This window comes from Adiantum capillus-veneris, chromosome 7 (genome assembly GCF_014529385.1).
Source record: "Adiantum capillus-veneris isolate H3 chromosome 7, ASM1452938v2, whole genome shotgun sequence".
In the NCBI taxonomy this organism is placed as follows: domain Eukaryota; kingdom Viridiplantae; phylum Streptophyta; class Polypodiopsida; order Polypodiales; family Pteridaceae; genus Adiantum; species Adiantum capillus-veneris.
The window spans coordinates 163719915-163732677 of NC_140937.1; the positions used below are offsets into that span (position 1 = coordinate 163719915).

General features: G+C 45.1%; 1 protein-coding gene across 3 annotated transcripts in view; it reads right to left on the reverse strand.

Moving 5' to 3' along the window:
• LOC147454975 (PH, RCC1 and FYVE domains-containing protein 1-like) overlaps window positions 1–12763 on the reverse strand; it is a 100007-nt gene that overhangs the window by 65158 nt on the left and 22086 nt on the right. Inside the window, exons 2-6 of one of the 3 annotated variants that reach the window (XM_086516825.1) lie at window positions 7324–7641; window positions 6988–7089; window positions 4295–6267; window positions 3858–3995; window positions 3331–3776 (exon numbers count right to left, since the gene is read on the reverse strand). In XM_086516825.1, coding sequence (XP_086372951.1) covers window positions 3331–3776; window positions 3858–3995; window positions 4295–6235 — 2525 coding nt within the window. In that variant the 5' untranslated portion in view covers window positions 6236–6267; window positions 6988–7089; window positions 7324–7641. The remainder of the gene's footprint in view (window positions 1–3330; window positions 3777–3857; window positions 3996–4294; window positions 6268–6987; window positions 7090–7323; window positions 7642–12763) is intronic. The other 2 variants (XM_086516826.1, XM_086516824.1) reach the window with 2 other exon arrangements.

The window sequence follows — 12763 nt, forward strand, 5'->3', positions numbered from 1 at the left end:
GTATGGTCAAGAGATTGTGGAGTATACAGATGCATACACTTACCTTGGGATAGTCTTCACTGGGCCGAGGTTTTCTTTGGGGAGAGCAGCAAAGACTAGACTGACCAGAGCTTATGCGGCCTTGGGAGGCTTGGAGAGGATGTGTTCGCAGGTTCAGTTCCAGGAACCTCGGACAAAGTTATGGCTCTTTGATACTTTAGTAGCCTCAGCTATGATGTATGGGGTACAGGTATGGGGACCTTCTGTAGGCCAGGATGGTTGGAGAGGTATGGAGAGGCCCTTGGTATCTATGATCTCCCGATTGATTAGAGCCAAGGCCTCCGTACCTCACGCGATCATTCGAGCAGAGCTAGCTGCCCCCCCCATGGAGATTGAGGCGCTTACCAGATCAGTGTCCTTTGTGCACAGCCTATGGGATACTACTAGAGACAGATATGCTAGATTGGCCCTTGAGTCTTCCAGACAGTTAGCTCTACAGGGGGACACTTCATGCTGGTATGCACAGATGACTTCATGGTTTCAGACGCATGGCTTCACCATGGACAGGTTGCCCCCTTTCCAGTATTCTCTTCAGGCACCCTCGCTGTCTCTTACACGGGTGGAGATCACTAGACTCATTCGTCAAGACCTGATCCAGCTCGACACCAGGAGGACATGGATAGAGCCGCCTCAGGAGTTGAGCACAAAGATGGCTTTCTATAGAGAGCATCTTCTCCACCTCACAGGAGATGGGTTTGTGATTCGACCCAGCTACATGGACACACATATGTCTCATGGTTTGCGTTGTGCCATTGGTCAGATACGCACATCCTCACATCAGCTCGAGATTGAGACCGGTAGATTCAGAGGGATACCAGCAGACAGCAGGATATGCCGATTATGCCAGAGAGAGCCAGAGACAGAGTTGCACTACATATGTCATTGCACAGTGTTCTATGAGATACGGGGGCGTTTCCACTGCTTATTCAGAGAGGGTTTTGGTCCTCTATCTAGGGTCATGAGTTATGAGGATCAGAGATGTCTTGGACTATATCTACTTGAGTTACACAGGTATAGAGACACTTTACTGGGGAGAGCTAGAGAGAGGCAGTCCCAGAGACACATTACAGATTTCTTTTCACTAGATATGGGACAGCCAGAGGAGCAGCCACCACTGCAGAGCTCGTCCCACACTCATTCGACCACTACTGGCACTCTCATCGACCGAGCATTGGAGCTACAGAGATACAGACGACCGCGACTGAGGAGAGGAGCTACACAGCATCGACGGAGACTACAACAGAAGATTCGAGCCATACTCTCTCGACATCCAGAGTGCAGATGAGGATGGATCCTCACCATTTCTTCCATCTTTGTTTCACACACTGTTACATCCAGTTTACCGGGTACCTATTGTATCAGCTGCTACACCCACGTAGTTTTAGATTGTAGTAGTAGTAGTAGTATTTTGTTCCACTTCTAGTTCTTTTCTAGTTCTTTTGTACCCAGACATGGTATTAGATTCACTATTTTGTAACTGATTGGTCTCATAGGTCATTTTGGCCTTTTGAAGACGTTAATATAACATTTCATTTCATTTCATTCTCTCTCTCTCTCTCTCTCTCTCTCTCTCTCTCTCTCTCTCTCTCTCTCTCTCTCTCTCTCTCTCTCTCTCTCTCTCTCTCTCTCTCTCTCTCTCTCTCTCTCTCTCTCTCTCTCTCTCTCTCTCTCTCTCTCTCTCTCTGTCTTTTCCGCAGCAAGAAGACAGTGCCACATGACATTATTAGAGCCGAGCTCGCCACACCACCTATGGTTGTAGAGACACTTTTCCAGACAGTCTGCTTCATCCAGAGGATGAGAGAGCTACCTCCTGACAGACTTACTCGTAGAGCATTTGAGGCAGCTATACAGCTATCAGAGAGTGGGCATGAGAGAGCATGGTACTCACAGGTCAGAGGATGGTTTGAGGGACACGGTCTTGACATGGAGAGCCTACCACCATTCCAGTACGACCCCCACTCACCATATGTTCACCTCTCTCGCAGTGAGAGGAACTTGGTATTGAGACAGGATCTGTGGCAGCTATACACTAGGAGAGTCTGGGAGTCACCTGGCTTGGGGACGAGGATGTCAGATTACAGAGACCAGTTTCTCACCATATTGTCTGGGGGGTTCATACAGAGACCACGCTATATGGACACATATATGCCACATAGCTCACGAGTGGCGATTGGTCAGCTGAGAGTGGCTTCACACAGGTTAGAGATTGAGATCGGGAGACATACTAGTGTTCCCAGGGAGGAGCGAGTCTGCAGAGCCTGCACAGAGGAGGTGGAGAGTAAGGAGCACTTTGTATGTAGATGCAGAGCATACACTGAGATCAGAGGCAGGTATGAGGCCTTATTCAGAGGACAGCCCACTCTCCGAGAGATCATGGACTCTCGAGATCAGAGACAGCTCGGACGTTTCTTACTAGAGATACAGAGCCATCGGGACACACTACTACAGCCACACACAGCTACACAGACAGAGGGGAGACAGTCGCAGCTCACAGACTTCTTTCAGAGGATTGCCGCCCCTCCCTCACCAGACACTCAGAGGGGAGTGACACTCTCACAAGCGGAGGTGAGCCGAGATAGACGACGACCACGAGTCACAGGCTACAGGGGCGCGAGCTCCCACCACCGACAGATCGAGGAGATCCGAGCCCGGGAGCGCCGTGCCACTGAGGAGCGAGTAGCTCAGATGAGGGCCGACCCGACAGCTTTCATCCGGGTAGCCTTGGCACCAGACCCGCCCATGTACCACATCTTACATCCCCCCATTAGTACAGGATGGAGCTAGATAGCTTGATGCATTCTCATGATTGTACTACCTTGAGCATATAGACATGCATATACCCCTAGAGATAGAGCTCCATCCCTCCTCAGATACTCCACTACCTACATTCAGTTCAGTTTTGTATCAGTTTTGTTTCATTCATTTGTCTTTCCGATAGACGGATGACATACACACCATGTACATTTGATTTGTCTCATAGGCCGATTTCGGCCTGACATAGACGTTAAAATCTTTCTTTCTTTCTTTCTTTTCTCTCTCTCTCTCTCTCTCTCTCTCTCTCTCTCTCTCTCTCTCTCTCTCTCTCTCTCTCTCTCTCTCTCTCTCTCTCTCTCTCTCTCTCTCTCTCTCTCTCTCTCTCTGTGTGTGTGTGTGTGTGTGTGTGTGTGTGTGTGTGTGTGTGTGTGTGTCTGTGTGTGCGCGCGCGCGTGTCTGAGATGCACATAGACAGAGAGAATCATGCACACACGCAGTCCGTCATCAAATCTTCTAAAGTATGCACTTAACAAGTACCTGAATCTTACTCTCCTCAAATCTCTGCTGCCATTGGGAAGCACTACTAGGGTAACATAGACCCCCAGTTCATCCTGGTCAACCCATTCTGCAGCTGTACCTTGTTCAGATTTATTCATCGATGAACCATCCTCCTGCTTTATACCTCCTGTTGTCCCACAGCTACCCGTAAGGCCAAAAACAGTCTGCTCCCCAGCCACACTTAGCAATGGGGCCACCCTGTCAGGAGCAATATGCTTAGTGGCACCATTTCCAATTGGACCATGTTCAAGCTTGGAATTCACCATAGAATCAACCCGAGGACTTGAACTGCTATTAACTACTAAGTGAAGTTCTTCTTGAACAAGAGGCGATTGAATGGCACTGGGTGGGAAATCACATGCCTCATGTGTTGGTAGCCTAGTATTCTCTTTAGCATCAGGAAATTTCTCTGCTAAGGCCTTCAGCTGCAACCAAAAGTGGCAACATTATGAAGAATTAAGAATTATAAAGAACTCTTTAAAATGAAGAATTCCAGTGGTGTAAACCTGCCCAGTTAACGACTTGATGACTTCCTTGGCAGCCTTACACTTCTCAGATTCTCCAGTAACCAGTGCAAGGGCTTCATTTACTTTTCGCTGCAGATCAAGTTCTCGCTGATGATGCTGACGGGCCATATTGTCAATCTGAAAGAGGTTGTACATCAAACGGTGCCTCTAACCCCATGTATAAGCTCTTCAGGCAACCAAACATTCTCTCGACTTGGACTTACAGAAGACCAACAGATCTGGACAAACTCACTCTACACCTTCATGCATTACCTAAGAGCTTCCCTGATAATATCCCTGACTACAAAACATGATTTGCACTGAGCTTGGAGTTGGACAATCCTCTAGTTACAGCAAGACCCACTCAGACAAAATATACAAAGTAAATCAACAAAGGGGATGATTAATATATGTGATCAATACTGAAAATACCGTACCTGTGTGCGGAGCTTCAGTACTTCTTGGCTCAAAGCATCATTGGTCTTCCTTAAATCATCGACTATCACTCTGGGAGACACGAGACCCTTTATTGTTGGTGTTGGCGTGGTAGATCGTGGCGGGCTGGCCCGTCTTGAAAATGGAGAAACTGAGCGTGAACCTCTCTTTGGTGACCCTCTTTTGGATTGAAAAGTACTTGCATGAAGCATCAAGTCATTTGCAGACTCAAAAGGCAGCATGATGCCTGTTGAAGACCAAGTCAAAAGGCCAGCTGGTCCTGGAATAACATGACCTGATGAATCAGACTTCTTCCCCTGCCTCCAGTGACCATTCACATCAACGTACCCACCAGGAAATAATGATGATTGTGAGTTAACTGATACCAACTTTGTCTCTGCCTTGGGTCTATCAACTCTCTCATGCGAAACATCCTGCCAAGGCTTCTTTGCAGCCTTGCCAACTGGACCACTTTGACCACTCAGTTGACTTAATTTTGAATGACAAGAATCACAAACACGATATGCCTTGTTGGGATTTGGTGCCATTAAGGCTCTGTAAGCCTTCCGAGCACTACAAGAATGGCAGATTACAATACCGCAGTTGTAGCATTTATGGCGCTTTCTTGTAAAATTGAAAGGTTGCCTACAACTTGCACACAGTGGTTGTTCTGAGCCTGCTCCCCATTTATGTAGGCATATTGCTGCAGTAAAACTTGAGCCACAAGCAATGCTCTTGACCTGTCTATCTTTCAAAGCTTCAACCAGAGCTGGAGACTTTTTGTCTTCCACATCTCCATGACCGAGTCTTCCATTAGCACCTTTTCCCCATGTATACACTTCTGACTTTGAAGTCAAAACAGCGACATGATGCGCACCACATGCTATTTCCTCAACAACAGCATCCCAGAGCTTTCCTTCTACACGCACAGGAGTCCTACCATCAGCTCGCGGTTCCCCAAGTTGTCCATAAACTGCACTGCCAATAGTGTAAACGTGCCCTGATGTAGTTAATGCTACAGTCAAGCTATGCCCACATGCAATTTGCCTAAAATTGTAATCAATCAAGGCAGATACACATGTTGGAACAAGCCTTTCCTCTTTATCTTCATGGCCAAGTCGTCCTTTGTCCCCATCACCCCATGTGAAGAGCTTTCCAGAGAAAAAATTGCTTGCGCTAGAATAACCTACCATGACTTCAACTACAGCCGCTGTGTGCCATACTCCACAAGCAGCTCGAACAGCTTTTAAGCCCTTCAAAGATTCTATCTCCTTGGGAGTGCTTATGCTCTTCCGATCTCCATGCCCAAGGACCCCAAAGGTCCCATCTCCAAAAGTGAAAAGCTGACCCAAAGTGGTCACTAATACTGTATGCCAGGGACCACACGAAACTGAGGAAATACGAATACCCTCCAGAGATCCACATATCCTTTTAGGCATCCAATGGCTAATATCTCTTCCATGCCCTAATAATCCAAACTTATGTGCACCATCTCCCCAACTGTAAACTTCACCAGATTGTGTCACAGCACAAGTATGATATTCCCCACAAGCAGCAAACTCTATTGTACAACTATTCAGAGCATCCACAAGTTTAGGGTAGGGAACATCTGCATTGATCCCATGGCCAAGCCAGCCACCAGACTCTTCACCCCAACTAAAAATTTCCCCTTGTCTCGTAACCAATGCTGCATGCTTGCTTCCACAAGAGATCTGCTGTGCATCTAACACAACACTTGAGCCCACTGCTTTGGGAAACAGTGCATCTAATTTTGTACCAGTAATACTGCCAAGCTTGTGCATACCACCACCCAACAACCCATTACCGATTCCTTCTCCCCACATGAAAACATATCCAAGTGTATCATAATCATCTTGCCCAGAACCTTGGCTTGAGGTGCTAGGCTGACTTGAAACGCTTACTCGAACTATCTCGCCTCTCATCGGCACCTTTGAACCTAAAGCAGAAGTTTAATCTGCCATATCCATTACATATAAAAGCCTAATGTGAGTAAAACTTGTGTAACTCTGAAAAATCAGAAATGGCATATGAAGTTTTGAGCCTTATATGAGTCAACTATCTATGACTCCAACAAACCACTAGAATGTTGGTTAATGTCTATTGAAACTTAACAGCCTTCAAATGCAAGCCACTCAGCAATGCCACATGTAAACAGAACATAACAATCAGAGAAAACGTAAAGCAAGGCATTGTTGTGAAGCTTTGCAAAATTCTGTATGACAACAACGTAACATCAGGCATTAATTAACAAAGTTTATTACTAACTGAGCACGACGGTTCCTTCAACCAACGTACCGCTTACGCAGGTAATACAAAACAATAAATAAGGTCACGAGAAAGGATGCAAACAACATAAAGGCACAAGGAGGACCCTTGAGTGTGATATAATAATTAAACCTTTCACTGGGGGAAAAGGCAGGGAAGGTGTTTTTTTTTTTTTTTGGGGGGGGGGGGGGGGGGGAAAGAAGAGATTTGAGGAACGAACTTAGGAGCCTCGAGTGTTTTATCAGCTACCATTCTTGCTGCTTAACTTGATGCCCTCTAAAGAAAATTCTTAATTGCAATAACAATAAAGCATTAAATCTAGAGCTATACACTTTTTAGCTCCAAGAAGTAATCTTAAGACTTGACATCTTTTCATGTATTTGACCTTAAATTGTCCAGCAATACTTGCCTTCAATATACGATAGCAAGCTTCTATAAGTGTATCAGATTCTCCTTGCTCCTGTTTGAACTGAAGCGTGCCTTCCAGAATTTGTGTGGCTATTCAGAGCAGCTACAAGAGATAAGGCTTCGTGAGTACACGTAAAAGCTGCCAAAACACGGAGCAACAAGGTGAACGTGCACCATGCCCCACTTCACTCTTGGCTCCTTGCCTTTTCTCAAATTGATTTGGCAAAGCTTACGTTCGTTGTTTTAACAAGTCTTGGCAGGTAGACACAGTTCACGTACACCATCTAAACTGAAAAAGTATGACAACAACATCTCGGCTTGTAAAAAATGCACTTACTTGCATTTTAATTATCAGCTTTCTATCTCCTCCATGCTTGTTCACTTCAGGGCACTTCACCAATTGTATAAGTAGTTCAGGATCCACACTAGCACACCCTTATTCCATGCTCTCTGCATTTGGCACTTCGTACGTGTCTCAAACTTCAAAGTTCATTTTGACATGCTTTCTACATAACAGGTCGGCTCATGTGCAGGCAAGTGGGCATGGAATCCGGATATATGATCAGGAAGGGGATGGTGGTCTGGACTCGGAGATGAGGAGGCAGAGAAAGGGGGGAATCTGAGGATTATAGATGTGCAACGAATCTCAAAGAATCTGCAATTATTCCCAAACCATTGTTCTCAACTGCCTTGAAGAAATAAGTCAGCTCATGCTCAACAAAAGCCACCTAAGGAATTTGAATGCCTGATAACAGACAAAAACTACTGGCGCATGTGATCTCTTATTTTGTTAATATACACTGACATAAGTTGAGCATCAAGCAATGGAATGTACACATTGCATCCAATGTAAACACTTTAAACTAGTGGTCCAAGAATCTAACTGAGAATCACCAAACTCTGCAATATTTGAATCAGTTTAGGTCTTCAAACAACTGCACAAACTGTATTGAGCGAGAGTGAAGGGAGAGAGAAGCTGGTGACGCAGGATGCTCTTGCATGAGAGAATTGGTGGCCCTAAGCTACCACTGTCAACAACCCAGGATGAGTATTTCTTTCTTAAAGAATCTGTGTAGGCCCTGAGTGGAACTGTCTGTGTGTGAAGAGTCTAGCCTATGAACTCTTATATAGGCACGTGTCCCCAAAAGGAACTCTATTCCATACAATGAGAGCGCGCACACTAGGCACCAAAAAGCAGCCCACACTGAGGTGCTGAGAGAGAGAGAGAGAGAGAGAGAGAGAGAGAGAGAGAGAGAGAGAGAGAGAGAGATGAAATGAAATGTTGTATTAACGTCTTTCAAAGGCCAAAATGACCCATGAGACCAAAGAGTTACATCATGGTCAATCTCATACAAGGTCTGGATAAAAAGAAAGAAACTAACTAAACAGAAACATCACTAGAGCTGTGAAAGGTGGGTATCAAGAGTCTAAGGAGTACATACACAAAAGGTGGGTATGTATCTCAGAGAAAGATACAAACTCGTGGACATGTGTGTATCAAAATCCGGAGATGGCTCGCATTGGACGGTGCATGATCATGTCGATGTCCTCCATGGCGAGAGTCTGCATAGGGCATCTCCCATGTCTCGCCAATACAGATCTGATCCTCTGCTGCAGCTTTGTGAGCCTCTCTCTCTTTGTAACCCTACTTGAATCTCCAATAGATAAGAGTCCAAGACATCTCTGATCCTGGTATCTCATAACTCTACATAGAGGCCCAAAACCCTCTCTAAAGAGGCAGTGAAAGCAGCCACATATCTCATAGTATGCTATACAGTACTGAAGACCTTACCAACTTGCAGATCTTGGCAGAGGGGCTTAAACCCTAACAGAAGAAGAAGAAGAGGAAGACTTAGCCAGCTTACAAAGCCCGGCCGAGGGGCCTAAAGATAAAAAGGGGGTTAGTAGTTTAAAATCCTAACCCGACCGAAGGGCCAAAACCCTAAAAAGAGTAGAACTAAAGCAAATTCCCAAATATTGCGTAGAGATGATGACGTGGCCAAATTGTATGGATTGGCCTGCAATTTGCGGTGGCTGCTGATGACGTGGCAGCTCTGTATGGACAGCCCCTAGGGCACCAAATTTTGGACCTATTGCTTTTAAATGCAGTCCTTTTCATGAAACTGCTTTTGGATAGGCCAAGGGCCTTTAAATATGATGTGTTGGCTCTGCATTCTACCACGTAGAGAAGCACAGCAGAGTTTCCAAAGCTTGTACCTTGTTGAAGTGATATAAAGAAATACCAAAAGGGGCGCCAAAGTTTGGGGCCATTGCCGTCTGGAAGTGGAACTCCACCACTCCGTGTCTCTTGTGTGGATTATCTCTCTCTCTTTCTGTTTAGTTGTTTTGATGTGCTAAAAGTCATTTCTAGTCTATTCTTTTCAATTGGCACGTGGTGCCGTCCCATTACAATGGTATTTGAGCTTCAGACGTGTGCTTTTTTGAAAGCATACCGGTTCCACCAAGTAAGGATAGAGCAAGATGGCGCTTCTAGATTCTAGAGAGTATCTACAGTTCCTCTACGATGAACTCCACGACGTACTCTCAAGGCATCCTCAAAAAAACCTCTCGATTTTGCAGAGCTTTCAACAGTTTTTGAACTACATGTTGCCTCCTCTATTGCCTCAGGCTGTTCATCCTCCTCTGGCACCAGAAAGCTCAAGGGCTTCTACCCGACAGCCTACTCAATCCTCTATTCCAATCAGGGGAGTTTTCAGAAATATGGTGCAACCATCTGATGTTTACTGTGTGCAATGCCACCTTCATTGCCACCACCTCCCCCACCGCCGCCTGGGTATATCGGCTGAAGCCCATATGTCCCCTAAAGATTTCAAGGATGGTGGATTTACAGTAAAATTTCACACCTTTTCCGGCATGAAAGATAGGAAGAAAGCCTTATCGTTACCACAGCAGTTTGACAACATCTATGCCCTCAAGAACTACATTGAAGAGTCAAAGATCTCTCGAGCCGCTACTTTTCTCAAAGATAAGGCTATGCAGTGGCGGAGTTCCATAGCTACCAAGCCGCATGCTCTAAGGACTTGGCAAGCTTTCAAGAATATTTTTGCCCAGAGCCACATGACATTCCTCTTTGAAGTACAGCTTCTGGGAAAATGGGGTAACCTGAAAATGCTTGCCATTGAACCCATGGAAGACTACAACCAAAGGTTCCTCGATGTTTACCTTCCAGTGTCTTTCTTCAAGCAGACAACCTTCGAGGACCAATGCGAACGCTATACCATTAGACCTCTACAGGAATATTGTTTATCTAAACAAGTTGCTACTATGCAAGAGCTTATGGACCATGCTACAGTCAATTACAAGCTTATGAAAGGAATTGGAGTTCATTACGAAAGATCAACCGGAAAACAATCAAAATCCCCAACAACAACGCTCATATTCTCGGGATTCTCGTGACAATTAAACCCAATCGTCAAGACCTCTTTTGACACCTCGCCAACAAGAATTCTATTGCAAGAAGGAAGATGCTTTAAATGTTTCCAGACGAGACACAAGTCATATGCATGTCCTACAAAAAGGGGATAAGCCTCCAAAGAAACCTCCTGCTAAGAAAGCTAAAACTACGGTAGAACTTGTTCCCGACATTTAAGGCATCTCTCTAGATGGCTCGCAGAGCATATGGTAAGATTAATGGTTCCAAGGCACTTATCTTCTTTGACCCAAGAGCCACCAAAAATTTCATCCATCGAGAATTCCTAAAGCAAATGGACTTTGAGTATAATCAGTTTGCTGGAAAACTTAAAGCTGAGCTCGCCACTAGGCAAACTCAAAAAGTTGTGCCCCCTCATTGGTGCTCTTTCGGTCACATTCCAAGGGTACCATGGCAAGGCAAACTTCCACGTCATGAAGTTAGGGCATTTGCGACGCTCTTTTGGGCATGCCTTTGCACGACCAAAAGGATGCTACCATTGAGATTCGTAATTGTACCATCACTTGGGTGTAGCAAGACGAGCCAATCGTCCTTCGAGTTCCACTAATCGAGACAAACCTAGAATGATTTTAGTTGTGCTTTGTATTTAGAGAATACTATTTGAAATGAAATGTATCTCTTTTGCACTTATCTTGGTGCCAATGAGTATTGCTTGATTCTGGTTTTGATACTGGTTTCCATTGTATTTTGGTCTGTGAATACATCACGGCTCAAACATTGGTCTAGGAGTATTCAAGAGAAACTGTGATTTAAAATATCTGAATAGCTCATGGCTCGGGTCTTCGTCCTAGGAGCAGTATTCATGTGGATATGTAAGTAAGAAAAACCTCTAAACGATGTAGGTGTGAGGAGCGTTTGGTTGTATATGGAACCTCCAAACAACGCAAGCTGCGGTCTGGGGAGCATTTGGTTGCATCAGGCCTCTGAATCTCATTGCTCGGAACCTCGATTCTCCAGGGGAGTATTCATGGGGGACGTATAGCCTTTGAGTTTCTCATGGCCTGGAACCTCACTTCTCAGGGGGAGTATTCATCAGCGAGTTTCTGTCTTTATGTCCTGCATTTGTGATCATTAGCGTTGCATCGTGATGTGCCAACCATATCTACTCCATATTGGGTGAGATTGCCCGGGTATGTAATATTAGTGCATCGAGACACCCCTTTAAAGATCAACGCGGTCTGGGTGTGATGGCTAGTGTTGCCACGGAAGAATATCAAGAGCTTCGATACGGAAAGAGAAAACCGATTGACCCTCGGAATTTTGAACTAACTTGATTCAGTTTTTGCAAGTCTAATCGCAGACGATTACTTTTCTTCAAGAGGGGGGTATGTCACAAACTGCTAGCATGGCAATCATCGAAGACCTAACCAACTTGCAGATCTTGGCTGAGGGACCTAAACCCTAACAAAAGAAGAAGAAGAAGATGACTTAGCCAACTTACAGAACCCGATTGAGGGGGGCAAAGATAAAAAGGGGTTATGACTTTAAAATCCTAAACCTACCAACTTGTAGAGCATGGCTAAGGGACCTGGACCCTAAAAAGAGCAGAACTAAAGCAGATCCCCAAATATTGCATAGAGATGATGACGTGGCAGGATAGTACGGACTGGCCCACGATTCGCGGAGGCTGCTTATGACGTGGCAATATGGTACAGACAGCCCATAGGGTGCCAGATTTTGGACCTACTACTTTGGATGTAATACTTTTCATGTGATTACTTTTGGATAGGCCAAGGGCCTTTAAACATGATGAGGGGCTCTCTCTCTAGCATTCTACCACGTGGAGAAGCAGATCAGAGTTCCCAGAGCTTGTTCCTTGTTGAAGCAATATAAAGAAATACCGAAAGGGGCGCCACAGTTTGGGGCCAATGTCGTCTGGGAGTGGAACTTCGCCTCTCTCTCTCTCTCTCTCTCTCTCTCTCTCTCTCTCTCTCTCTCTCTCTCTCTTCAGTTGTTTTGAAGTGCTAAAAGTCTGTTCTAGTCTGTTCTTTTTAGTTGGCATTGTATACACAACGCTTAACTCTTGTATCATGGAGCTCTTGTGGAGTGCAAGTGGCTATTGTTAGCTCCATCATCCTCTTAAGCGTATCACAAGGAGACACATTCATGCTCTTACGAAGAGGAGATTAAAGCCCTACATCAGCCTTATACAACTTTCTGTCATTAAGGTTGACCAAACAAGCAATTTCTCCTCCTAAGAAAGCCAATCTCATTCTTGATAGTTATCCTTCTTGGAGTTTGGGATCTTGAGCTTTTGCATCTCAAGATTTTGAGTTGTCTTAGTACCTTCAAGAATCTTTATGAGTCACCAGTTACTAGTATCCTT